Genomic DNA, 27203 nt, shown 5'->3' with positions numbered 1-27203 from the left:
CCCCCCACAACGCAGACCAGCCAGCTTCACTAACTACCAACTGCCCTTGATTTGGGAGAAGGGCAGCGTTCTACTCACTGAAACATCCGCCCCGTGCGTTTTTACCCCGCGCTTTGAAACGACTTTATTAAAACATTGATTACCTTCCAGCTTTGGGATTTCACCTTCAGCAGCGAATCAAAGGCCGGATTCACATTCAAATGAGAACCAGCCCCCGCACCTGTCCGTGCGTGACTTTAAACAAAAATTAAAATGCATCCGTCTCCGCTGCTGAGATTGCAAAGTGAGGTTGCGACAGCGAGCGGTGTGGCGTGCCCTTTTAATTAAGACTCAAAAGAGGAATCCTGTCTGCAAAGATGAATTCCGTTGGGAATTGTCCCAGGCGAAGGACAGCGGAGGTGAAGCGCATTCAATCTGCAGGGAAGCGCATTCAATCTGCTTTAAGGGAAGCTGGACCTTAAACTGACATCGATAGATAAATAGACATCAAAGGAAACACATTACCCTTCTGTGATTTTACGCCTTAAATGAGGGACGCTGTCCTGCAGCATCTGTTTGAGACAGAAATGAGGGACGCTGTCCTGCAGCATCTGTTTGAGACAGAAATGAGGGACGCTGTCCTGCAGCATCTGTTTGAGACAGAAATGAGGGACGCTGTCCTGCAGCATCTGTTTGAGACAGAAATGAGGGACGCTGTCCTGCAGCATCTGTTTGAGACAGAAATGAGGGACGCTGTCCTGCAGCATCTGTTTGAGACAGAAATGAGGGACGCTGTCCTGCAGCATCTGTTTGAGACAGAAATGAGGGACGCTGTCCTGCAGCATCTGTTTGAGACAGAAATGAGGGGACGCTGTCCTGCAGCATCTGTTTGCTGTTTGGACCAAAGACTGGAACTAGAACTTGGGACCTTTATCAGGTTTGACATGGAATCTGTTTCCTTTTCTTTTATGTTTAATGCGAATAAAATAATTTAACGTTTAACTCACCGGGACAGAAGACGCAGCGACGCAGCCCCGTGTTTGGTGCTTGAATCCCCGGCAGGGTTCTGCACTTCATTCTGTTCGAGCACCACTTCCTGTCTTCAAACTCACTATTGTTTTTGTATGAGACAAACCGATAGAGGGGGGGGGGGGGGCAGGGTGAAACAGAATCGTCTGTGAACATTTCATTATGGAGGACTTTTTATTGAGTTCTATAAACTGAAGACGTCCGGCTCAGGTTGAGGAAACAGAAAACGATGTTCCTCCTGACATCCCTGAGAGAATGTCTGGATGAGGATGAGGATGAGGATGAGGATGAGGCAGCCTTTTTAAAGTTTAATGCAATCATAGCCTGATCAGAGACCGAATCAGAGACATGATCACCCTGATTATAAATACACGTACAGCTTGTCCTAATGAGGACAATCTGGAGGAAGATGTTAAAACCACTTTGACATTGTCTTCCCTCATCAGACATTTGGACTCCTTGTCTCTGAGACGATGCTTTCAAAGACGTCTTTTGAGGCTCGGGAAGACCTTCCCTCCTCAAAGCTCGTCGGTCGCCGGTCCGACTCAAGCCACGAGTCGTTTGTCGTGAAACAGTCCCCCCGAGGATTCCCAGGCGTCTCTCGTGCCTCTTTGAAAGCCAGAAGCAATGAGGGAAGGGTTCTAACGAGGAGCCGCTAAGTGAACGTCTTTGGTTCCTCAGCAGCTGTCTAATTGGACTCGCCGTGTTTTCGGAGGGAGTTGCAACGAAGGCAGTTCCGGTGACATATTTTTGAGTCAGCTACACTTATACTTTATATATATAAATATCACGCTGCTTGGGCAGAGTTTTATTTGTAGTATTTCCTCCAGTTGATTATTTATGGAGCCTCACGTTTCTCTGGAAACGGATGAACGTCGCCTCGGGCTGGACGATGCAGAAACGGTGGCTGGTTGCTGGTGGCTGGTTGCTGGTGGCTGGTGGCTGGTTGCTGGTGGCTGGTTGCTGGTGGCTGGTGGCTGGTTGCTGGTGGCTGGTTGCTGGTTGCTGGTGGCTGGTGGCTGGTTGCTGGTGGCTGGTGGCTGGTTGCTGGTTGCTGGTGGCTGGTGGCTGGTTGCTGGTGGCTGGTGGCTGGTGGCTGGTGGCTGGTTGCTGGTGGCTGGTGGCTGGTGGCTGGTTGCTGGTGGCTGGTGGCTGGTGGCTGGTTGCTGGTGGCTGGTGGCTGGTTGCTGGTGGCTGGTTGCTGGTGGCTGGTGGCTGGTTGCTGGTGGCTGGTTGCTGGTGGCTGGTGGCTGGTTGCTGGTTGCTGGTTGCTGGTGGCTGGTTGCTGGTGGCTGGTGGCTGGTGGCTGGTGGCTGGTGGCTGGTTGCTGGTGGCTGGTGGCTGGTTGCTGGTGGCTGGTGGCTGGTGGCTGGTTGCTGGTGGCTGGTGGCTGGTTGCTGGTGGCTGGTGGCTGGTTGCTGGTGGCTGGTGGCTGGTGGCTGGTTGCTGGTGGCTGGTGGCTGGTGGCTGGTTGCTGGTGGCTGGTTGCTGGTGGCTGGTGGCTGGTGGCTGGTGGCTGGTGGCTGGTGGCTGGTTGCTGGTGGCTGGTGGCTGGTGGCTGGTGGCTGGTGGCTGGTGGCTCGTTGCTGGTGGCTGGTGGCTGGTGGCTGGTTGCTGGTGGCTGGTTGCTGGTGGCTGGTTGCTGGTGGCTGGTGGCTGGTGGCTGGTGGCTGGTGGCTGGTGGCTGGTTGCTGGTGGCTGGTGGCTGGTGGCTGGTGGCTGGTTGCTGGTGGCTGGTGGCTGGTGGCTGGTGGCTGGTGGCTGGTGGCTGGTTGCTGGTGGCTGGTGGCTGGTGGCTGGTTGCTGGTGGCTGGTGGCTGGTGGCTCGTTGCTGGTGGCTGGTGGCTGGTGGCTGGTTGCTGGTGGCTGGTTGCTGGTGGCTGGTGGCTGGTTGCTGGTTGCTGGTGGCTGGTGGCTGGTGGCTGGTGGCTGGTGGCTGGTGGCTGGTTGCTGGTGGCTGGTGGCTGGTGGCTGGTGGCTGGTTGCTGGTGGCTGGTGGCTGGTGGCTGGTTGCTGGTGGCTGGTGGCTGGTTGCTGGTTGCTGGTTGCTGGTTGCTAAGTAGCGGTTTCATAACCGTATCATGGCAAGTTCTACTGGGGATGAAGAGCAGAGCTGCTGAACTGACTTTATTTTCCTGTCCCCTCTTGAAATATTCCGTTTCTGTTTGTTCTCCATCGTGTTTGTTCTCCTTCCTGTTTGTTCTCCTTTCTGTTTGTTCTCCTTCGTGTTTGTTCTCCTTCGTGTTTGTTCTCCATCGTGTTGCCGCCTTTAATGCATGAATCATGCTCTCGCTGTCCGTGGGGAAGGGAGACGTGGATTTTAATTTGCTCCTCCTCTTCCTCTTTGTCTTTTTCCAGCTCCCCTGACAGACAAGCCGCCCAAAGTTCTCTTCCCTCCGGAGAACCAGATGAGCGTCATCGAGATGGCGATAGGTAAGGAAACGACACTGTCGCCATGGCGTTGCTGCGGCTCGGGGTCAATGCCCGAGTGTCTTTGAGGAGGATATTGAACCCTGGGCGCTCGGTGGAGGTCGACCACGCCTCCTCCGGGGAAGAACACCGCTCCATAAATTGGTCCCGTTCTATTTCCGTGTCTTTGTCCTACTTCGCCGGTTCCTGCCGTGCACGGTGGGAAGTTTCGGGGCCCGCTGATATTCCCAAACATCCTCATCAATTCTTCATGAGCAGCAATTACTGGAATCAGGCCTCTGTTTGAGACGAGCCTCCTGCGTGTTCCGGCGTGTTCCGGCGTGTTCCCGTTATGACGTTGTTTACTTGTTGTCATAAGTTCAGCATAATTGGCGTAATGGCATCGTCACGTCGAGCCTTCGTTGGACCTCGTTTGTCATTTCAGAGGAAGTCCTGATTTTAACTCGTGCTTAAATCAAACGGCTTCTCCTCGTCTGTGTGTTTTAGCGCTAGCGCTGCGTGAATAACTCTCCTCGAAGGCCTCGCAGCTACTTAAGTGGAATAATGGCTCCTTCCCTACGAGGAGCTGTTGGGTGCCAGAGAACGCCAAAGTAGATATAATGGAACATAATGACGCATCGTTTTACAAACAGAGACCCAGGAGGACGAGCTAATGCAACTACTGATGTGGAAACATCAAAAGCATTCCTCACTTGCAACGGGACCCGTAAATTATTGCAATCTAAACTTTTACGAGACAGTTTCTAACTTTTTGCTTTATGCGCCGCTCGCATTGTTTGATACCAAATTCAATCAAGTCGTCGATGAAACAATCTAAAGTTGAGTTGAAGAGTTTATTTCGCAGACGCAGTGAGGTCTGTTTTTAACGGCGATGAAGGAGCGTCGGTTCCCGTTGTTGGATGCGGCTCGCGTTCGTCCCTTCTGAGGAAACGCTGCAGAATCTGCCCTCGCAGCGCGTTCACGTCCGTGATGCGAGCGTTGCTTCGGACGGCCGCCTCGGAACAGCGGCCTTTTGAAGCGCGGGGCCTCGTGGGGAAATGGCCGCTCTGAGCTCAGCTGTTGGTGGAACGGAAAATGGGTCATGATGATGGCCTCCTTTGAAGCGAAACACAACGGGCTTGCAGAGGTAAAAGCCAATCAGGAGATAGGTGCAGCTCAAGTGGGTGATGGGTAAAAGCCTTTCTTGGTCCTCTCAGCTGTTTGAGTGCTTCATAGTGGAGGACGGGGATCATCATTTTTTGATTCTGGATTACTATTTCTTCCAGATAGCCCCTCCCTCGGCAACAGGAAGCTTCATCTTTATTTGGATTTATTTGGATTTTAAATGACTGATTAGGTGGAACTATGTCTCTGCCCTCCGTCTCGATCTTGATTGGCTGTTTAAACTTCAAGCCCTTTCAACTGCCTCCTTCCTCTCTGTGTATCAACTTCATCGCCTTGACAACCGGCATGATGACACCACAACAAGATTCATGAAACTGCAGCCCAGTGAGCAGAAGTCGAGGCCTCCTTGCATCTCTCTTCACGTTGTTCCACGTCGCTGTCCTGTCGGGGGGGGGGGGGGGGGTCTAGTTGTCTTTTGCTGCATTCACTTTTCCCTCTTTTGTTTCCCACAATGCCTTTCGGGATGAATTGGTCGTTTTCAGTCAACGACGGGAAGGAGCTGAGCGACACACCAAAGGTCAAAGGTCGCACCTGCCTGGCTAGCATCGGCGTGCACGCATTCAGAGAACCTTTGTTTTAGTTTGGGAGAGTAAAGATGGAGCAATCGGAGAAATTGATTTTGTATTGCAACTATCATTAAATACTTGTATAATATCTGTCCCACGGCAGAAAGAAAGGCAGAGAGTCACTCCGGCAGATGGTTTTGAAATGCCTAACCTTTATTTGAATGTTGATCATCTCATTATCCGGGAACAGATTCCTTCCTGTCGCTGTATGGATTTTGATCTTCCCATGATCATCTCGCATTGATCCGGGCAGCGTCTTCAGAATGTGATGATAAATACTGACGATCCGGCGCAGGGATGGCGTAGACGTGTGTGATGGATGGCGTTTGAGGTGAATACCGGGGGCCTCGGATAAAGGAAGGAAACGTCATAACGCTCACATGACAGCTTATTGATTCCTTTGCTTTATCAATGCAAGCGGAGATGCAGAAGCCTTTAATAAGAAACACTCACGCATGTTACCGTGGCAACCAAATCTTCTTGCATGAGTATGTACATTCCTCATGTAATTGCACAGAGCGACGCTTTCTGACAGCTCACAGATCCAACGCTGGTTATTTTAGTCAATTAGCTTTTTAATTCACTCCAGGATTAAATGTCCCGTCGTGAAATCCTGTTTGCTTCGTTTGGCTCGCGGCGTCTCCTCCAGATCGATCGCTCGGCAGCGGCGTGATCGACGGCTCTCAAATTAGCATTGATGAACCAAACCGGCTGCAGTCGGGACGAGCGTGAAAAAGCAGCGCACGGTTCCAGGGAAGTTCACGTGCGCACCGCCCGACTGAAGATGAGGAGCAATATTTAGGCTCGTTTGCAGAATGCAACAAAAATAACTTTGAAATGAAAAGCCTCTCACTGGAGGTGGAGACGACGCCGAGTCCATATCGAAGCGAGCGATTTAGTTTAACAAAGGAACGGTCTCCCACGGCACAGCAGGCCCAGTAACGCACACACTTACCCTGACACACACACACACACACTTACCCTGAGACACACACACACACACACTTACCCTGACACACACACACACACACAGCAGGCCCAGTAATGCACACACTTACCCTGAGACACACACACACACACACACACACACACACACTTACCCTGAGACACACACATTTACCCTGAGACACACACACACAGCAGGCCCAGTAATGCACACACTTACCCTGAGACACACACACACACACACACACAGCAGGCCCAATAACGCACACACTTACACTGAGACACACACATTTACCCTGAGACACACACATTTACCCTGAGACACACACACACACAGCAGGCCCAGTAACGCACACACTTACACTGACACACACACACACACAGCAGGCCCAATAACACACACACTTACCCTGAGACACACACATTTACCCTGAGACACACACATTTACCCTGAGACACACACACACACAGCAGGCCCAGTAACGCACACACTTACACTGACACACACACACACAGCAGGCCCAGTAACGCACACACTTACCCTGAGACACACACACACACACACACTTACACTGACACACACACACACACACAGCAGGCCCAGTAACGCACACACTTACCCTGAGACACACACACACACACACACACACACACACTTACCCTGAGACACACACACACACACACACACACACCATTCATCCCTCTAAATGTCACCAGAACACTCCGATGATGCCAAAGGTTGAGAGGCCCTCCGATCAATATTACATCATTTCATTTATTCCCCTCCGGTTATTGTACGTCTGCGAGTGATCCTATCTGCATTCCTGGCGAGTCCCCCCCCCCTACCCCCCCCAGGGAAGGGAAGATGGAGCGAGATACAGGTGAAGAGAGAGGAAGCGGGAGGACAGAGAGTCGGAGGCGATGATGTATGGACGCGTCTTACCTTGAGTTATTACAGATAAGACGACACACTGTCCCAAACGGCTAATAGTCGACCCCCCCATCGACCCCCCCCGAGGCATTACTTCTCGGGTTCTTGCTGTGGTGCTCTTTTGGTTGATTTGAACGCTTGCGTAACTGAAAGCAGCAAGTCTTCTGTTTCCTGCGGTTTCTGTTCTTAGTCCCCCCCCCCACCCCCCCGACTTCTGTCTGCAGCGCACCCACACACGCCATCTCCCGTTAACAGCTGGATGGTGCTTCGAGTCTGAACACCAACGCGCATCAGTCGCCGCTGCGGAGTCGAAGCTTCGCATCCCATCCGATCCTCGATTCGGCATCTGGGCGACTGACAGCTGCGAGGCGGCGCTGCGACAGGCGGCCTCGAGCGACGGCGGCGTTAAGATGAAACTCACCTGTTAGTGACATCCTGTTTAAGGCCAGCAGCATCCTGTCACTGTGCTCCGCCTCCTGCCGCTCTGCTCCGCCTCCTGTCACTGTGCTCCGCCTCCTGTCACTCTGCTCCGCCTCCTGTCGCTCTGCTCCGCCTCTATTTAAAAACCTCAACGGCCGGCTTTTTTCTAGTTTTGTCTCCTGCCTAGCTTGTTTAGCATTTTTCACCTGGGTGCTAAGAAGTAGTAAGTCTGAAGAAAAATGCACCAGCCTCCCCAGGAAAACCCAAACTTCCCCCAGGTTGTCGTTCCCTTGGCAACGCACATGTGAGCCTGATTGAACTAATTGCCCTTGCTGTATTGGCGCCCAAGCAGGTGGCTGTGTTGGTTTCCTTCTGTGCACGCAGGTTGGACAGAGATGACAGCGTCTCCTTTCCGCCCGAAGCGTAACCTTGCCCCCCCCCCCCCCTGTCTTTGGTTTCACATTGCTCTTTTTGGCCGACTCCCGACTGCATGCTCGGGGTTTGTGGACATGTGCACACCTGTGATGTCCGGCCAGAGAGCCAGAGACGCGGGGGGGGGGGGGGGGGGTAGTGCTAACAAACTCTGAAAGCCCGGGAACAGAGACGTGCAGTAAGACAACGCCAACACACACATGCACAGACTCAAACGAGCAGAAGCATCATTTGAAAGATGGATGCGGCTCTCGTGGAGCTCCACCTCCTCGAGGCCTTTGATGCTCGGCTCGTCTGCTGTGGTCGGACGCCGTTCTGGGTTCGTGTCGGTCCATCACGCCGACGGCTGTGCTGCTGCTGCAGCTCCGTGGGTGGGACATGAATATGTCTCCACTGCTATGAGTCAGGCAGCACCCTGTTTCTACCTTGGGGGAGTAGAGAACGTGGTTTTTCCTCAGCGGTGGGCGGGGCCCTGACCACGTTATCGCTGCAGACCGTCATTGTTGGGAGAGCGTCCACATTACGGAGGTTATGTTTTAGGATCTTTGTTGCCGGATGAGCGAAGGAAATCCATTAAATTCAATGCAACGCCCATATTTGGGGGAGGATTATTGTCTTGCCATTGGTTGAAACGAGAGGGTGACGTTAGCTTCGCCGAGGCAGCAACGAATATAAAGCTAACGATTAGTTAGCGTCCTCTTGGCCTGTCAACTTTATTTATAATCACCATGCTGGCGTTGACATTGACTACATTTTAGAGGATTAATTGGAACATAGTGATCAAGAAGTCTCTGCAGATAAGAACTTAGCGAATGGAGGATTCAGTGCACTTCTCGCCTTCTGTCCGTCAACACGCCAGCTGGAACTGGGCGGGTCTTATTCTCCTTCAGCATTTCTGGGCAAGAGTCTCCATTTGCGGCTTGCCAACAAAACCGTGCTTCCACGGTTCAACCTATGGCTTTTGGAAGGGACCAACATGTTCCAGACAATGAAACCAAAGTGCCCATAAAATTGTGAAATGATTTATTTTCTTCCGCTGCTCCCCACCGAGAGGAAGCGCAGCGTCCGTGCCAGCTGTCTCGCAGCGCTCAGGTTTAATCTCAGAGACTCAGGGTAGCCGTAGGATGGGAGCCTCCAGTCAGACCCCCCCCGTCTCCCGGCCAACCGCTCGCCACATAGAAGGCACTCAGCATCCCTCGCTGTGGCGGCGGTACTGATATTGATTTCAATTATGAGAGTGACATAGAGGAGGCAAAGCTGCAGCTTCAGCTATCGGCCGGAGCTTTAGCAGAACGTCATGAAGGCTCTTCGTCCAAACGTAGCGACCCAAAACCGGAAGTTATGTGTTGTTCTTACCTTTCATTCATCCTGATCAATGAGTCAGATGCAGGACCAAAATAAGTGTGAGGCTCCTTGACCGAGGTCAAATGAGCTTCACAAAAAGAAGCTGAATCGCAGTTCAAGGAGGAGCGGCTCCTCCTTTGAGCAGGTAGAGGCTGCGTGATTCGGGATTCAGGGACGAGCGCTTGTTCTGACACTGATAATGACATGAGGAGACAAAGCGTCCCAAAGCGTCCCGTGCAGCCGGCGTCCCCCGACTCCGACGCTGGGAGCAATCATTTTCCTTATTTATCTGTTTGGAATCGTCCGTTGCCGAAGCTGTCGGGAAATCTCCACACTTCATACTCTGCATGAAGTGAAACACAAAACATTTCCCTCCTGTGTTTTTAAAAGAGAAAACCAAACTCACCAGAACGATTCCTCAGCGTGTTGCCAAAGGCGCTATTTCTTACCCGTTTCATCCCCAAGAAGAGAACGTGTAAAAGTTTAGCAGCGTGCAGCTTCCTGACACCACATGCAGATTTCCTCAGTGAATCGTTCCAACTTTTAAACACACAAGCAGTTATCCTCTGCTGCCACTCGGGGCTGTCAGGGTGCAGAAGGGTGAAAGTCGACGCTCATGCTCCAACAAACGGCTTTAGTTTAGTTCATTTTGGCAACTTGAAGTAGAACTTGGCACAGGAAACAGATTTTAAATTCACATTAGCATCAAAATATCAGAAATAAATAAATCAGCCCCAGAGTCAGCCCCAGAATCAGCACCAGAGTCAGCTCCAGAGTCAACTCCAGAGTCAGCCCCAGAGTCAGCTCCAGAATCAGCCCCAGAGTCAACTCCAGAATCAGCACCAGAGTCAGCACCAGAGTCAGCACCAGGGTCAGCTCCAGAGTCAGCACCAGGGTCAGCTCCAGAGTGAGCACCAGAGTCAGCACCAGAGTCAGCACCAGAGTCAGCACCAGAGTCAGCACCAGAGTCAGCACCAGAGTCAGCACCAGAGTCAGCTCCAGGGTCAGCACCAGAGTCAACTCCAGAATCAGCACCAAAGTCAGGCAGAGGAGGCGTGGCTTGGAGCCACGGGGGCAGATTTACCTGTTGCACCCAGAGGAGGCGTGGCTTGGGGCCCCGGGGCAGATTTACCTGTTGCACCCAGAGGAGGCGTGGCTTGGAGCCACGGGGCAGATTTACCTGCTGCAACCAGAGGAGGCGTGGCTTGGAGCCCCGGGGCAGATTTACCTGCTGCACCCAGAGGAGGCGTGGCTTGGAGCCCCGGAGCAGATTTACCTGCTGCACCCAGAGGAGGCGTGGCTTGGAGCCCCGGGGCAGATTTACCTGCTGCACCCAGAGGAGGCGTGGCTTGGAGCCCCGGGGCAGATTTACCTGCTGCACCCAGAGCAGACTTGGATTCGCCAGCTGACGCTTCTGCTCATAAAGTTTTACGCTCCCATGTCGGCGTGGCTTCTGCAGACCTGCTGATGGAGGCGGTGCTTTATGTTGGCGTCGGGGGAAGCTTGTAGTTCATTAGCCACCGTTAAATACCGCCGCCGTTATCATCAGGGTCCTGAAGAAGACCGTTAAACCTAATGGAGTCCGGTTTCTGCACGTTGGACCAGCTCCAGCACAGAATTCAGAATAATAGAGCAATTTAGCCGCTTCCCCATCATGATAAAACACAAGAGCCTGAAGACGGCTTCCTGGGTATAATCTACTTCCTGTTATGCTACAGCGCTGTGAGGGATCGCTCGATAGTGGCCAAATTAGGAGGGTATTAATTAGGGCTGCCATAATGTGGTGATAATATGCTTAAACGTCACCATTCAGAGGTTCATCGTTCAGACGGATTACGATTGTTCAATCCGGTCGAACCGCCGGACGCAAAATATACAATAAAACGAGTGTTTTAAAAGTAGGATTTTCTTCTATTTCTTTTTTTTATGAACAGTCAGATGTGTCTTTGTATATCGGTGCTCATACAACGAAGTGAGAATGTGTGTGTGTGTGTGTGTGTGTGAGCTACTCTTATTCTGGATTATTATCTATTCTCTTTTCTTACATGGCAGACAGCAGGTCAGAGACGAGCGGCGCCGGTTCATGTTCCAGCGTTTCTAACGTCGCTCGGCGTTCCCGTTTTCTCCGTTCCTGTATTCCCATCGTGACTGAAGGATGACAGGAGGAAACCTTTCACGGAGTTTGTCAGATGTCGACAGGAAGTGCATCGATTTCCCCTTGTCAGACATGATGTCCGCTCGGCACCTTCTGGCGGCCTTTCCGATTGTTACGGCGTGAACTCGGCTGCGTTGTCTTTTCATTGTCCATCCTCAGAAGCCGGTGACTCATCCGGTGAGAGGCTCATCCGTGTGTGTGCGCGGCCGCGAGGTTCTGCCGGGTTTCCGCTCTGATCAAGATGGCGCCGTCGCGTCTCCACGCCGCCCCACCATCTTATTTTATTTTCGGGGGGTATAATGCGGCGTATCAACACTCATCCAGCAGCCACTCCACTCTCCTCCCACGCCTGCTACCTCTGGGTGTGTGTGTGTGTGCGTGTGTGTGTGTAGCGGATCACACACAGAAGAGACTTGAGGCTGGAAGGCCTGCTTTAATTTGGGGGGGGGGCTGGTTTCATGTTACAGTATAATGGTATTGGCTCTGCCCACTGCTCAAACGCGTTTCTCAGGAGCTGAACGATATGAAGGTGTGGAGGTAATGAGGGACAGAAGAGGACATGTGCCCTTCCAGAGCGGGGGGACAGACGAGGACATGTGCCCTTCCAGAGCGAGGGACGGAAGAGGACATGTCCCCTTCCAGAGCGAGGGACAGACGAGGACATGTCCCCTTCCCGAGGGATGAAGATGGAGCCCTGAGTCCTGCTCCCCCTCCGATCACGATGGATCAAGCTGTCTCCTTCCGGGACTTTGTTTGCGTCCCAGCGGTCCCTGTTTATCACCCTTCCGGGTCCCCGCCCCCCCCGCTGGGTGCCTCCTCGGTGAAGCTCCCAGGCTTCAGAGGTTTGTTCTCCTTTGGGTTCTTTTTGGTTCTCATGTTTTGGATTCTAAGTTTTGTCTGTCCTACTTAGTCCCCCCCCCCCGAGTGAACTCGAGGCCTGATCCACATTTCTCTCTCTCTTTCTCGCTGTCTGCTTGTCGTCCTCTCTCCCTCCATCGCTCATGCTAGTGTCTTCTCTCCATCCGCCTTCCTTCCCTCCCGTCACATTTCTATATGTCTTCGTGTTGTCTCTTGAAGACGAGCAGCACCAGAGGCCCGGCCTCAGCCTGGTACCGTCGGTACCGTCGCCGCCCACCAGCAGAGGCCTTCTCTCAGCCACTCAAACTTAAACAGTTACACTTGGCCTGTGGGCTCCACAACGTAACATCCTACGAGCTGCAGAATCTGTTGCCATGGAGACCTCCCTCTCTCTCTGGAGTGAAGTCACAGCCTGAAGCACAGGAATGTGGACTGCCTGTCTGCTCTGTGTGTGCATGCTTGTGAGACGCGACCCTATAGCAGTCCACAACCAGCTGGCCTTCAGATATTCAGGGTCGTGACCCCACACATTCTGCTGACTGAATAAATGGGTTCTACTCGCGGTGTCTGCTAACAGCCCGACGTCTATGGTCTGAATCTGCTGAAGGACGGATACACTCGCGTAGCTGAACGCCATGTTGGACACAAGCGTCTACATGAATGTGCACGTGTGTGTGGGTGCGTGCATGAGAGCAACCGGCTAGAAGAAGAGAAGATTGTTGTTCCAGTTCAACCGCCACGCAACGGAAACCTGTAAAGACTAGTCTGTCCACGGGTAACTAGCGTCCTCTGAGTCCCACTCAGACTAGTCTGTCCACGGGTAACTAGCGTCCTCTGAGTCCCACTCAGACTAGTGTGTCCACTGTTAACTAGTGTCCTCTGAGTCCCACTCAGACTAGTCTGTCCACGGGTAACTAGCGTCCTCTGAGTCCCACTCAGACTAGTCTGTCCACGGGTAACTAGCGTCCTCTGAGTCCCACTCAGACTAGTCTGTCCACGGTTAACAGACAAGACATTTCTGTCTTTCTAACAACATATCATTTTACATACATGAATATTTACTTGGTTTGGACTTGACCTTTTGTTTGTTTCCTCTTGACCTTCCTCCGGCTTTTACGCAGCCTCGCTCTCCCGCCTCCTCTTCCTCCTCTTCCTCCTCTGCTAGTCTCTTCTGATCATCAAACTGGAACCATCCGTTACACCAGCGAGTAGATAATGCTCGCACGACTCGATGCACCACTCTGATAATTCAGGCAGTGTGAAAGACGGCCGTCCCCAGTGTTGATCAGTGTCCTCCATCCATTGGGCCTCGTCCCCCCCACCTCAGGTCCATCGTTTGATTGTCTTTTCCTCTTCCCGATTCCCCCCCCAGGTCTCAGGAAACTCCATCAGCGAATGTTCATTCGCGGAAATAAAACCTTCCTGATAAATCATCATCATCTCAAGGATTCCCATTCTAAACGTGATTCCACATCCCCTTCCCATTTTCTCCCAAGACGTTCCCGTTGTCTCGAACATGTTAATTAGGCATCCTGGTGGACACGGCCTCCTTCCAGGGCGCCCTGACCCCGGGACGCCACGTCGGGGTCTCCATCACCTTAATGGACAGTCTCCGTGACTTCACCTAAACACAGCCAGGGATATCGATCCACGGTGTTCGGGCGTCGCAGCGCACAATAGCCCCTGATTTAGGGCGTGGCTGGGGGGGCTAGCATTAATCAGGCACGGTTGGAACAGTTGTGTCTGTTTTGCATCAAGCCTGATCTGTCGGCACAAATTCAAACACAATTAGACAAAGACGCGACAACGGCAATCATCGGAATACGATTTGACAAAAATCCCATCAGAAGCAATCCAAAGAAAAGATTTGTTTTTAGGAAGTACTCTCAAGTCGAGAGTCAGCCGCGGCTTTAGTGTAACTTTTGATTGGTTTTGATTTTTGTGTCGTCTTCCTCACCGGATTCATGAGAAATTCATCATCTAGGGAGGAGTTGATGTTAAATTTCTTCCCTTCTCCCCTGCAGGCGTTAGCGTTAGCTTTAGCGTTAGCTCCACAGATGCACCTATGTGTTTCCATGAGATCAATAATGGTGGGCTGTGAACTATCTCTAGCGACGAGGCTGACATCCACCCAAGGACAGAAGACTCTGATTATCCCTGGATTTAGCAGCGGGGTTCTAATCTTCCAGCCCGGGGGGGGGCATCCACACTTTAGTTGCTCTACTGTATAACAGTAATTCTTTGTGATGAGGGTGCAGCAGAGCCGGAGGTCAGTCTGCCGACTGTTGGAAGGCCGTGTAATTTGATCCGCTACTCGAGGCTCTTTTCGTGAAATGAGGCCGGACAGGATTTCTGTTCGGATTCACTCTAGCGTATTCAGCCCGGCTGGTCACATGGCCCCGCCCTGCGGGCTACAAAGCGCATGCAGCCAGTAATCGGCCTTGCATGTGTCCATTCCTCGGCTTTCGACCCTCTTCTTGGCCTGCCCTTTGTTGTTTTAGGAACATCGTGCTTTGCATTCCGAGCTGCACGCCTCCACACCTGAGGATGCGTTTTTCCCAGCGAGGTCTTTCCCATCTAGCAGCCTCGCTGCAGCCGTTGAGGGACGTGCAGGGCGTGCTGGGAGACCGTTGGCCCGATTGAACGGTTTGACAGCAGAATCTAAAGCACTCTGTCATTATTCATCCATACCGTGAACTCCCGGAGCTTCCACCAGCGCCTTTGTTGAATATTACATTGGAACCCACACTGAAGTTTTCTCCGTATTCTCCCAGTTCAGCCCCCGATCCGTCCTCCTTTACCTGGAACACCTGAGGTGTTGGAAAGGAACGCCGGAGCGGCGCTGGAATATCCACCGGTGTGCTCCAGAGAAGATGCGTTGAAGTTACGCTCTAAGTAGATTGTTAGTTTGTTGTTTTGGAAATGCTAAAACTTCAAAGTGACCTAGTTTATCTGGATGTGTCTTCCTGATTTCTCCAGCACTGACGCGTCACAGTGAAATTCCACCAGCGTGCTTATTATACAGCAGCGATACGACTTGTTGTAATAACCTCTTTAGCGATTGTTTTTTACCTAAATGTTTTTTTCCAAATGTTAACCAAACTTGAAAGCCTACCATCTGCTGCATCTGCTGCATCTGCATGCGCCGCCACCGTTGCCACATGGCAAACTCTTTAATTAAAGCAACAGGCTCTAATTAAGACGCTATAATCCTGTTATTCCTGCTCATCACCACAGGGGGTGGTGTTGAGCAGACCTTGCTCTAACATGTGATGGAGGGGCACACTTTGTCTTCCTGATGTGTCACGCTGCTCATCAGCTCGCGTTCTCCTGTCAGAGCCGGAGGCCGGATCTGGAGCGGGACTCAGACAGGAGAACACAAAGACTGCAGCGCCAATCTGAATTACAGAACGCAGTGCAGGCGACGATTCCAACGTGGCTTTTGTCAGCATGTACTAATACGTGTATTCGTTTACCGTCGCTGCTTGGGCGTTGTGATTTCTGCTGTGCCAAGAATTAGTGCAGACAAACATAAAGGGATCCGACTTAACGCAATAAGTGTTGAATCCAAGCGCCGCATCGCCCCGTGAGTAATTATTCTTTCCGCATCATTGTGAGCTGATTGAATAACGCCTGTTGAGTGGGGAAGCTGGGGGGGGGGGGGATAAACAAGCATCAGCAATCATCGGAGAAACCCACACGAGTCTACCGGGAGCGCAGGTAACGGTTTGATGTGACTGAAAGCGGCCGGACGAGCTCCAAGGAATAAGTTTTATCCCACATTCTGATGTAGTTTTATTTATTGACCCAAGCTGTGATCTTATTTAGTGGGAGTTTATCAGAGAAAACCTGAAACAGCAGAGGGGGGGGGGGTACTTTTTGCAGCACTCATTAAGTACAGTAAGCTCAACGTGTGTTTACAGCAAACGTCAATGAAAGCCTAAACCTTCAGCGCTCTCATCTGGAACTCTGAGCTCCACTCGTCTGGCTGAGACCACACCCCCATGGAGCGTTGGGGGTCGTGTGGGGTGCTGATAGTGGAGTCTGGTTTGCAGAGATTACAGCGCAGTCGACTGCTCCACCAAAGGGGGGTCCGTCCTCCTAGCTGCGACTTTAAACAGTGTTTCCAGCTGTAAGTGGACACGCAGAGGTTGCTATGGTGACCATGCCCAGCAGCAGGGAAAATGATTTGAGTATAAACAGGAAGTTCTGGATCAACGCAGGCTGACAACATAAAGCTGCAAGAATGTGAAGGAACTCGTGTGTAGCGTTTGTCTCAAATCTTATTGGCTGCCTTGAACAGAGTCCGTTGTCCTGGTGATCCTCCGGCCAGAGGACGGATGCAGTTGGAGGTTCTAGGAGGGGCGAAGGCGTGGGCCTGGATTAGCACGTCTATCGTTGCGGTCGTTATTATTAAATGTGACATGAGTGAAGTTGAATAAAGCTGTGAAACCGCAGCCTCGCGGCGCTCGCTCTTGTGTTCTGTGTATTCTCCATGATGGGGGGGGCTCAAACAACAATGCTAAAAGTCAGCATCTTCATAGGAGTCGGTTGAACAGCGACGAGGACGCGCCGACGTCCACGCATGCTGCGAGCGGGGCATGCGCCCGTATTTATGCAGCTGCACCTCCCACACCCGGCTCTCCTCTGTTCTCCTCCCCTCCTCTCCTCCTGCGGGAGGGTGTGGGCTGATTCTTGACCTTTCCATGCGCACTCCACCCACATAGACACTGACTCGCCGTGCACAGACGTGCGTGCGCAGCTTAAGCTTTCGAGCCGGGGGACTCTGGGAAGGCTTTAGCCGTGGCTTGATGCCCCCCCCACTTGAAAGTCAGTGTCCTCTGGCCCCAGCGGTACCCGGACGGGGAGAGGTTGACTCCTGCGTCAGCACATGGGGGGGGGGGGGGGGGCAGAGGAGCAGAAAATGTTCTCAGACGCTGCTGCTGCAGAATATGCAAACTGGTCCCGTTCAGTCCAGCACCAGTTGCCCCCCCCCCCCCCAACATTTAGCTGCTTCATTGGGCATCCGTGCCAAAGACAAGGACTCGTTCCTGTAATTGCTGCAGCGATATCGTTAGCATGCAGATTGTAACTAGAAGCGTGCACCTCGGGTCGGGGCCGTTTCGTTGCAGCTTCACCAGGAGAATGAAACGAGCTTGACCCTTTGAACCTATTTCTAAACAAACTTTTTGGAACCCAAACCTCTGCTGTCTCACTCCCCCTCATTAATTTGGGACTCACCACGCTGAGAGCAGTAATTGCTTTTAGTATTCTTGCTACCGAGTGCCATGAGCTTCGTTTTCTATAAGTAGATGAGACTAACCGCTGTGATGGGATCTGCGTTATTAATGACCGGGTTCACTCCACGTTGTGTTTGGGGATGTGAGACGGAGCTCGTCTGTAATTCAGGTTATTAACGTTTAAAAATAGCGTGTGTAACATGGGGGGGGGGGTTACACCTGCTCAACCATGCATGCTGCTTAAAATAGACGTGAATAAATAGAGCCTGTGCATGTTCCCGTCTTAGTGTAAACCCCAGAGTGCCTTTGCAGCTTTCGTTTGCTCGCCTTCAGCGTCGTCCCAGCGACGGGAAGTGGCAGAGGAGAGAATCCCTCTCTCCCGTCTGCAGCCCGGATTGGCTGGTTCTGAGCGGCCCAGAGCTCCCGGGTGACAGAGCCCTTATTTCTGGGAAGACGGGCCCGTAATCGGACTCGTACGCTTCACGCCCCCTCCGTGTGATTGGAGTCCAGGTCGGTACATTTAGCCATTTAGCCAGACCTGCCACGGAGAGGACATGGACAGAATTTAAGTGGCGAAGGGTTTTGGGTTTGGATGATCCCACATGTGAAACTTTGATTTCCTCCAGCTCCGATGTAGTGTTTTTATTTTTTATAAGAGGCGCGCTCTAATGACAAAGAGAAGTGAACGGGGGGGGGCTCCTGCACACAATATAAATCTCCGGTGCCAGAGCGAAGCCAGCGCCGCCTGGGAAAGCGTCCCCAACGTGTGCGCGGCGTAAATTATCCTCCCAGATTGCTTTTCTGGAGTTAATCATCTCTTTTTATGTTATTCATTTGTCAGCGGTTATTGTTTGTCAAAGTAATGCAGTCGCCGCACGATATGAAGTGGAATGTAAATTTTGTTTGGGCGACTCATCCTTATGCACAAAAAGGGGGCGTCGGCGTCGCAGGATTTACATTTACAATTACAGTCATGATACAATCATCCCTCATCATAATTCCTCCGGCCGGGATGTCAGCGCCGATAGAGAACGGGCTTACATGCTGCATACCAAACAGCTGCACGGCGGGCCTGGTGCCATGCTTCAGGCCCGGTGAGCCTCAGCCCCCCCCCCCCCCCCCCCCCGTCCGATGCTTAATGTCTGTCTCCCTCAGCGTCTCCCCGCCTGTAGTTCTTGCAGCTTGTCTCTCCTCATCTCGCTAAAAGCAAAACGTGCACGTTTGACCTGAGCCAGCTCTTCACTCAGCGTTGCATAACCCGTCATTTCATGTGTGTGTGTGTGTGTGTGTGGGGGGGGGGACGACGACTGGCCAATAAGTCAGAACAGCATCTGGGTGATTAGTTGTCCAGCACGTCCTCCTTCTCTCGGACCGAGCCGGACCGTTTGAGTCTCCCGCAGGACGCTCAAAGCCGCCTTCGTGTCCACCCAGAGGACACGGTGCAGCACATCGTCCGTCTCCACCTCTTTTACGTGCACTTTAATTTGACATGTTGCATTTAAATCAAACCTGGAGACTTCAGACTCCTCCTTCCCCAAATGAAGTTGGCCGGCATGCGTCATTAGCTGCTGACACGTCGCTGCAGGGGTTGAAGTTGGGTTGCATCTGGATGGGGTGCTGAACACACGCAGTACACACGCAGTACACACGCAGTACACACGCAGTACACACGACCCGGAAACGTCTCGGCCTTCACGGATGGAATATTGCCGTTTTTATAATTACATGTTATTGTTATTCAGATTCTGCTCGTCGGCAAACAGCAGCTGTGATGGGGAGAAAGGGCTCCATAAAAACCTTCACTGTTCGTGATTCACTCGGGTGAATAGCAAACCTGCTTTTGAGTGAATTTATGGAGACGTACATGCCGGGTAATGAATTGTTGCGCTGCTTTCCAGGTGATGCATTTCTCTTTATAGACTCTGTTATTATCGCCATAAAGGAAGCTCTGCAGGCGTCGCACACAGAGTAGAAACACACTGTTCAATCTGAGTGGGATTATCCTCCATGTGAGCACCGGGTGCCGACATCTAAACCTCGGGGGCGTCGCCCGTGCTGCTCATTATTTTCATTCACCGGCTATCAGCTCGGGTTGGCAGACGAGCAGCAGTGCACGTGAAATCAGCCTCATCTGGGATATCTAGATTTTGCACCCCCAACCCGGGGGATGTTTTGTTTGTCTTAAACTATACCAGGATGCCGATGAAGCAAATCCTCACCATCGGTCTTTAGAATTTTAAATAAAACCCCGGCGAGAGATTCTCGTGCGTCGTCGACATTCCCTGAGACGGGCTCATGCGTTATTATCGCGTCCCCATCTCTCCCAGTTTGGTGGAACGGCTGGCGAGCGCTTTTATTTCACCTCTGGTAGCACAAAATCCTAATAATCTGTTTAAGACTCTCACAATGATTTCATGCTCCGAATGTGAGCGGGATGTGAAATGCACCGGCATCTCATTTCCTCTGTCGGTGTTCGAGTGCTGCCTTGCCCTGCTGATCTTATCGTGGAAGACGGAGCGCTGATCCAGAGGAAGCAGCTTTATTTTAATGTCACAGGTGTTAGATTTGCTGAAGAGCAAATATTGAGGCGGGCTTGAACCGGGGGCGTTTAAGGGGCGTCGCATGCATTCAGCTTGTGCTGCAGATTCTCCCTGTTATTGACTAACTCCGTCTTTCCACGGTCAGACTGGCTGAATCCTGCTTGGCGGGAGTTTTATGCTAATTCACGTAGCTCCCAGAGAGGAGCGATGACAAAGGACTCGTCCAGCAGACGTCTTGTCCTGGTCGCATGTAGGACGGAGCTCTTTGCCTCGTTTGAGGTTGAATTCATTTCAATTCGTGTCCAGAAGGTTCCTCTTAAGGCCTAATTATACACCAGCTGCTGGAAAGTTACCGTGTAAAGTACAAGGGTTGGAACGTCCTCCCTGTCTTGTCTAACCCTAAATGCTTTAGCAAACAGCGTCCAATTACAGGCGGTTTTCTCGTGGGGCTACCTTTGATTTGAGCCTTTCTTACCTCCTTGGCCAAACAGAACTACTAAAAAACTGCATCATTGTTTCTCCAAACATGAAGGCATTCATTTACTTACGTTTCTCATCCAAACACACACCTTTTGATGGGTCAATTATCTCTGCCATTTTGTGCAGGCATCAAGGGGGTGTCAACAGGAAGCCATTTGGGATTCACCGGCTCATATTGTTCAGCTCAATTAAGCGCCGTTTTAAAAAATCAGCCTTGCCCTTCTGGGGGGGGGAGAAGGAGGAAGAAGAGGAGGTCACTGGAATCAATCCATTCCCACTTTGAGAGACCACGGGGTCGAGTTCTTTAAACGGGGGCCGGCCGGAGGGAGCGAGTGGGTAAAAGCACAGCGACAGTGCGACTGACAGCCATCAGGTGATCCAATCGCAGCCCAGCAGCTGGCCACTCGCTCCCCGGCCAATTAGCCTGCAGAGTTGAGACGCTTTCACTTGCCGTGATAAGGCCGTGCCGTTTCCTCGTCGTCCCTCTTTAATCAGCTTCTTCCTGAGCATCAGCCTTCAGATTAAAGCTCTATCAGCGGCGTGCAGAAGCACAGCGGCCCCGCCTCTTAACAGGAGAGGCAGGCGTGGGTCGCCACCGACTCTGTCTCTGTGACAGCGGGAAGCGACAGAGGGAGTGCACAGAGGGAGTGCACGGTGGGAGTGCACGGTGGGAGTGCACGGTGGGAGTGCACGGTGGGAGTGCACGGTGGGCGCCACATGCTGATCAATGTCTTGTGCTTCCAATGGTAAATCAAAGATGTCTGATATTCTATCAGCGATATTTGCTGAACGTCTTCAAACACCTGAAGAAAGAGAATGCACCTGAAACGGTGCCAGCCTGGATCCGCCCCCCCCCCAAACGGTGGATGTCCAGGTCGCCTGGCGTCCCTCGCTCCCCCGAGGTCAGACGGCCTCTTCCACTGCGCTGGGTTTGCCCCGGCATCAGGCAGCCATGACGCCGACACGCTGCTCGTCAGCGGCCGCCTCCAAACGCCGACTCAGCCCGTCAGGATCTGGTGCTGCCGTTCGCCAACCTTCGTCCTTCGGTAGCACCAAACCGCGCGTCCCAGGATCCTGCTGGGACGTCTGAGGCGTCAGAACGACGAGGGGAGCTCGCTGGGGCTCAGATAAAGCCGACTTTACATCTCAAATTAGAGATTTGCATTCGTCCTTCCTGCAGATGATACGATTAGCTTCCGTTTCCTGCAGCATCAAAGTGGCGCTTCCGTTGGGCAGCAGCTGAACGCAGCGTTGGTTTGGTGGAACTGATTGTTTTTTGATGACGCTTGAGAAGGTGACTTACATATTTAGCTGATTAGAACTTCGGGGGTAAGTAAAGTCGGTGAAATGCCGGCTGTTGGAGCGCCCGTATGGTTAAAGTGTCGACTTGCAGTTTTAATATTTTCTCCCGAGTAGTTAGACACGACTGTGCTTGTCGTTTGGAGGAAATGTGCTGAAGTAGCGACGGCACAGATAGACAAACGGTAATCAATGGCACCCAAACAGCAGCGGGAGCTGCCACTACCTTAGAAGTCAGCGGCTGCTGAAGAAGCAACGTTCAGAGCCCGGATCTCAAACCGTAGAACACAATCAGGCCCTTCCCGACTGCTTTGATGTAGCGACGCCCCCGGGACTGGGTCCAGGCTCTGAGAGAAGAGCAGCACAGGTGATCGGCTACCTGTCAGGCACCGGGAGAACCGGTCAAAGCAGCAGACCGTCCAAGGATGCTGCGGGGAGACTCTTCTGGAGCCCCCCCCCCCCCCCCCCCCATCAGCTGAATGAGATGTTATTAACGTCGCCTGCATGCTTACTGCGTTGATGCAGCCCCGACAGAACGGCTGCTGCATGTCCAACGAATGGAGGAGACCCCCCCCCCCCCCCATCCAAAGCGGCTTTCAGCACGGAGATGAAACCGACTCTGACACCCCCCCCCCCCCCCACACACACACATCTTTATGCACAGTGTGTTTTTTCTTCAACTCTTTGATTACTTTGTGGATACAGTGATTGTGAGGCCGCCCTTGATTAGCTCGATTTATTCCCCAGCCATGCCAGAGGGCCATTTAGGGAAGTTTTAGCAGACTCTTTCCATTCATCAAGATGGGAGGGGGGGCATGATTTGAATCTTAATATGCCTTTCAGCAGAATACAAACAAGCACATGCAGGAAAATGTTCCCTGTCTGTGTGTGTGTGTGCACGCATACTCTATATTAAAGATAAAAGAAAGGACACGATTCAATTGTCTTTGTTTTTTGGAGCCCCCAAACACTAAACTCCTCGACTCTGACGCTGCTGTTCCAGCGAGCGGACCGGTAATATAAAATAGTTAAACGTCGCTTCCTAACTACTGACGAGACGAAAATGATTTATGCACGAGCGATGCTTTTTCACCACCCCGTCACCATGGCGACAACAGGTGGCTGTAATGAATGAGTAGAGCTGCAGACACGGGGAGAACCCGAAGAGAACCCACACAGGGGAGAACCCACGCAGACTCTGGGCTCAGCCTGGACCGGGTTCTGAGTCTGGGCTCAGTCTGGACCGGGTTCTGAGTCTGGGCTCAGCCCGGACCGGGTTCTGAGGATTTGAGGGCTTTAGATTGATGATCTGCAGGTTCACCGGCTCTCTTCAGCGCTCCGGCCTAATGTCGGCGATACTCTGGTAGGTGTAATCTGTTTATACTGACTGAAGAATGGGGGGGGGACATTAATTCTGTTTCTGAGAAGGCCTTATTAGTCTCAAGAGGCTGTTTCCAGAAAATGGCTCCCCAGTTGCTCATTCTTTAGCGTGACACAATGAGAGCAGACGTCCCTTAAATCCGATCATTCCTCCCTTATTATTCATCAACGCTGGCTTTAACCTGCCGAGCTTTCCTCCTCCATTCCTGCAACTCTGCATTTCTGCGACCAGAGCGAGTGGAATCAGGAAAGTGGCAGGACGGAATCTCGGCCGGCTGATTGGATTGTCCTCGGCTCCGTCTCAGCCGAGGTTCCGGACGTATAAAAAGGTGATGGATGCCTCCTCCTTCCGTCTGGACCGCTCCGGGCTGACCTCAGCGGAAAATGGCGAGACGGAGACTGAGATTTAGTGACCCGGCTGGTGAAAGCGGGAGCGAGGAGGCTCGCCATTCAGTTCCTAGAGAGGCGCTGTTTTGCTTTAACGTTCCTCTCCTGCCCGCCATTCTTCACTGGCGCCATTGTTATCTTACTCCCGTGAGGTTTCGCCATTACAAGAGCGTCCAGATCAATTGGTGCTAAGTGGGCCCCAATCTGCTGCGACCTCGTCTCCTCGATGGCCGCTGGATGGATGTTCTCTGTGTGCAAATCAAGACGAAATCCTCCAGGCCAGTGGAAACGCTGCAGCGGCCTGAGGGCGACATGAGGGCCACATGAGGGCCACATGAGGGCCACATGAGGGCCACATGAGGGCCACATGAGGGCCACATGAGGGCGACATGAGGGCGACCTGAGGGCGGCATGAGGGCCACATGAGGGTGACATGAGGGCGACATGAGGGCGACATGAGGGCGACATGAGGGCCACATGAGGGTGACATGAGGGCAACATGAGGGCGACATGAGGGCGACCTGAGGGCGACTTGAGGGCCACATGAGGGCGACATGAGGGCGACATGAGGGTGACATGAGGGCGACCTGAGGGCGACCTGAGGGCGACCTGAGGGCGACATGAGGGCGACATGATTTAATCATCAGTTCTTTAACAGTCCTGTAGCAAAATGAATAATCCATCTTGGGTCAGCAGCACCTCCATCAGGACCGGGGGGGGGGTATAAGAAGGATGAGTCCATCTTTAGCTGGCCCCGGTTTTACAGCCCCCTCCCAGGTAAAGAGACCAAACACACACGTGTGTGTTTATGGCCACGACAGAGGAAAGGGTTTTCAGCTGCCTCGTGCCCCCACCCGGCCGCCCGACGCAGCTGGGGAGGAGGCCGGAGACATTACTCAGCTATTAAACTGTTGTTTGCTGGTGTCACCCTCAGCGGGGGCCGTGTTGATGGGGGCGGGAACACCCTCAGGGTCCCTGGCTATAAACATAGAGGCGCACGTCGTGCAGGCCGCGCTCCTGGCCGCCGCTCTCGGGCTTGATGGGGCATAACGGGGGCCAGAAGGGCAGCGAGGGGGTGAGCCATGTCGGGCAGCCGTGGGGCGGCGGGGAGGGGGGGGGGCATCGGTCCCCGATGAATCACGCTGGTTGCCGTCATGTGGGGAGGGTCAGCCATACCGAGGTCTGTGTTCCTGTAGAACGGATTCCTCAGGGTGGGGGGGAACATGACCGTATGGCTCTAGAGCCCCTGATGATGTCATAGAGCCCCAGATGATGTCATTGTGACATCAGAAGGTGATTCTTCTAGAACCCCTGATGATGTCATAGAGCCCCAGATGATGTCATAGAGCCCCAGACGGCTTCAGTGGGCGTGGCACGACCTCCCAGATAAGAGACTCGTTTATTTTCTCACTCCATTATGCTCCAGCTGTGCCAGCTGATGTTTTAGGGAGCAGCCTCATCCATTCCTTGCTTCATTAGTTCTGTCCCTCGAGGTCTGGCACCCCGCTCCGCTTCCCTCTTTCCCTCCCCAACACCAACACTTCGACCAAGGAATGCCAGACAGGCACTTTCCCGTGTCCCTCAGGGCCTTTACCTCGGAATAGAAAAATAGCATCCACAGGGGAGCGTGAGTTACTGGCTCTGGATGACGGGGGGGGGGTAACCTTCTCCATATACTGACCGAGCTCTTCACTTTATCAGCACCGTTATAATAATCTGATCCCTTAGCAGTCATTAAAATATGACTTCCCTGCTTTAAAACAGCCAAATCTTTATACATACAATAAAAGACAGGACACGCCCCTCAGAGAAATCAAGGAGCAGAGTTCAGAACCTGCTTCTGTCAAATGGCAAATGGTACTTGGTCATGCGTTGTCCACTGGAAGGACACCCTAAAGGGTACTTTGTCCACTGGACGGGTTCCCCAGGGGGCTCTTGATCCCTTTTGTTCACTGGAAGGTCGCCCCCTAGTGTGCATTAGCGTGCTTTCCGAACTAGAGAGCCACTGCAGCCAGCACTTCATTGTGCTGGATCTAAAGTAGAGCGCCGCGTCGGGTTGGGCTTCAGTCGGAACCGATCCAGTTCGTCTGAAAGGAGGAGAAAACGCGTTTTCATTTTGGCTTATTGCTCTCCCTTGTTTGGGTGATATTTGAATGTGAAGAGAGAGAACACGCATGCGATCCACTTAAAGCGTGATGGCTGCGGTCTCTGCCGTTCACCCGCTTTCTCTGCACTCACTCGCAGTCTCTCCGACTCCGGATCAGAACCCGAGGCCGCCGCTGATTGAAACACCCTGACACTATAAGCCGCTGCTCCTCTTCCTCCCACGTTCACTGCCTCCAGTCTTGGCACCATATTCTCACGTCTTTGGCTTCCTGGCAGTCGTCCTCTCACCTTTCCATCGTGCTAGCAGGCGTGTTCTTTTTTCTTCTGGTTTCTGTTTCTCTGCTGCTCTAAGGAGACGCGTTGGAAGCAGCGAGTGCTGCGCATGTGCCTTCCCATCGTTGCATGTGGCTAATCATTCGCCGCACCCTGTCTTGGATTTGTTTTGAATGCAGCAAAACTTTGTTTCGAGAGCCCTGCGAGATACGATCCTGAGTAATTAAGCTCCAGCGTGCGTCTCTGTCTGGCATTCTTGACTTTCACACCGAGCACCGTCCTCGCTCACACCGGGTCACCCTTCTGCCAGTCTGCAGCTTTCTGCAGCTTTCTGCAGCCTCTATTGCGCGTAGCCATAATTTATGTTCAGGATGCTTCTCTCTTCTATTCAGGGTCAGTCACATCGTTACCCTAAACAGCAGAGAGAGCCTGGGAATGGACAGAGGCGGAGTTAGAGACGGGAAAACAATATGTGCACACAGTAGATGCACGGAGCAGGTAGCACGGAAAGGCCATGTTTTGATGGCAGTGCCTAAGGTCAGAGATCCACCAAGGAAACGTGACCCCAGTGCTGACCTTTGTCAACGGGGGCGTCCCCGTACGATGACACAGTTCCCTTTCTTCCTGCGGCTCTCTGAGCTTGAATTGCCGCCCAGCTCGTACAGGAGTGAGGGCGGGGAGTTAGAAAACGAGGCCTGTCAAATTAAAGCAGCTAGCATCGAGGCTAATAGAAGCAACGGAGGAATTGCTGCCAGCAGATTTCCAGTAATTCCCCGTGAGCTGGGGCATTACTGCCTCTCTGCCCCTCAGATTAACCCCCAACCAGCACCCACCCAACCCACCTCTGGCCTCGCAGCCATGCTGAGGACTTCATATCCTCCTGATACTGGTGCTTCCAGCTTGCTGCCACGAAACGTCACCAGCAGCGATCTGACAGGCTTTAGATTGTATTCTCATCAATCATTTGATTATTGATTGATGATTGTATTCTCATCAATCATTTTAGTTTAATAGATCCATGGCTGCACTTCTGCACCCCTGGAACGGTTCGATCCACCTACGTACCTCCGGTCTCCCCCTCATCGCTGTCCTGGCTCCACTCCCTAAACCTCTGGGTCAGCTTGAACTTCTGCCAGAATTTGACCTCGACCCGATCTCCCACCGTGCGGACAGCCAATCGGCATTCGGGACGAGATCCTGTCTGTCGCCCGGCAACACTCAGCAGAGGCTGACCAGCAGCCTGCT

General features: G+C 52.6%; 1 protein-coding gene across 1 annotated transcript in view; it reads left to right on the top strand.

Moving 5' to 3' along the window:
- LOC137911854 (interleukin-1 receptor accessory protein-like 1-B) overlaps positions 1-27203 on the top strand; it is a 125534-nt gene that overhangs the window by 71263 nt on the left and 27068 nt on the right. Inside the window, exon 5 of the mRNA XM_068756197.1 lies at positions 3367-3441. Within this exon, the coding sequence (XP_068612298.1) occupies positions 3367-3441 (75 nt within the window). The remainder of the gene's footprint in view (positions 1-3366; positions 3442-27203) is intronic.

This window comes from Brachionichthys hirsutus, chromosome 24 (assembly GCF_040956055.1).
Source record: "Brachionichthys hirsutus isolate HB-005 chromosome 24, CSIRO-AGI_Bhir_v1, whole genome shotgun sequence".
Lineage (NCBI taxonomy): Eukaryota > Metazoa > Chordata > Actinopteri > Lophiiformes > Brachionichthyidae > Brachionichthys > Brachionichthys hirsutus.
This window is presented reverse-complemented; position numbering and strand designations above follow the sequence as displayed.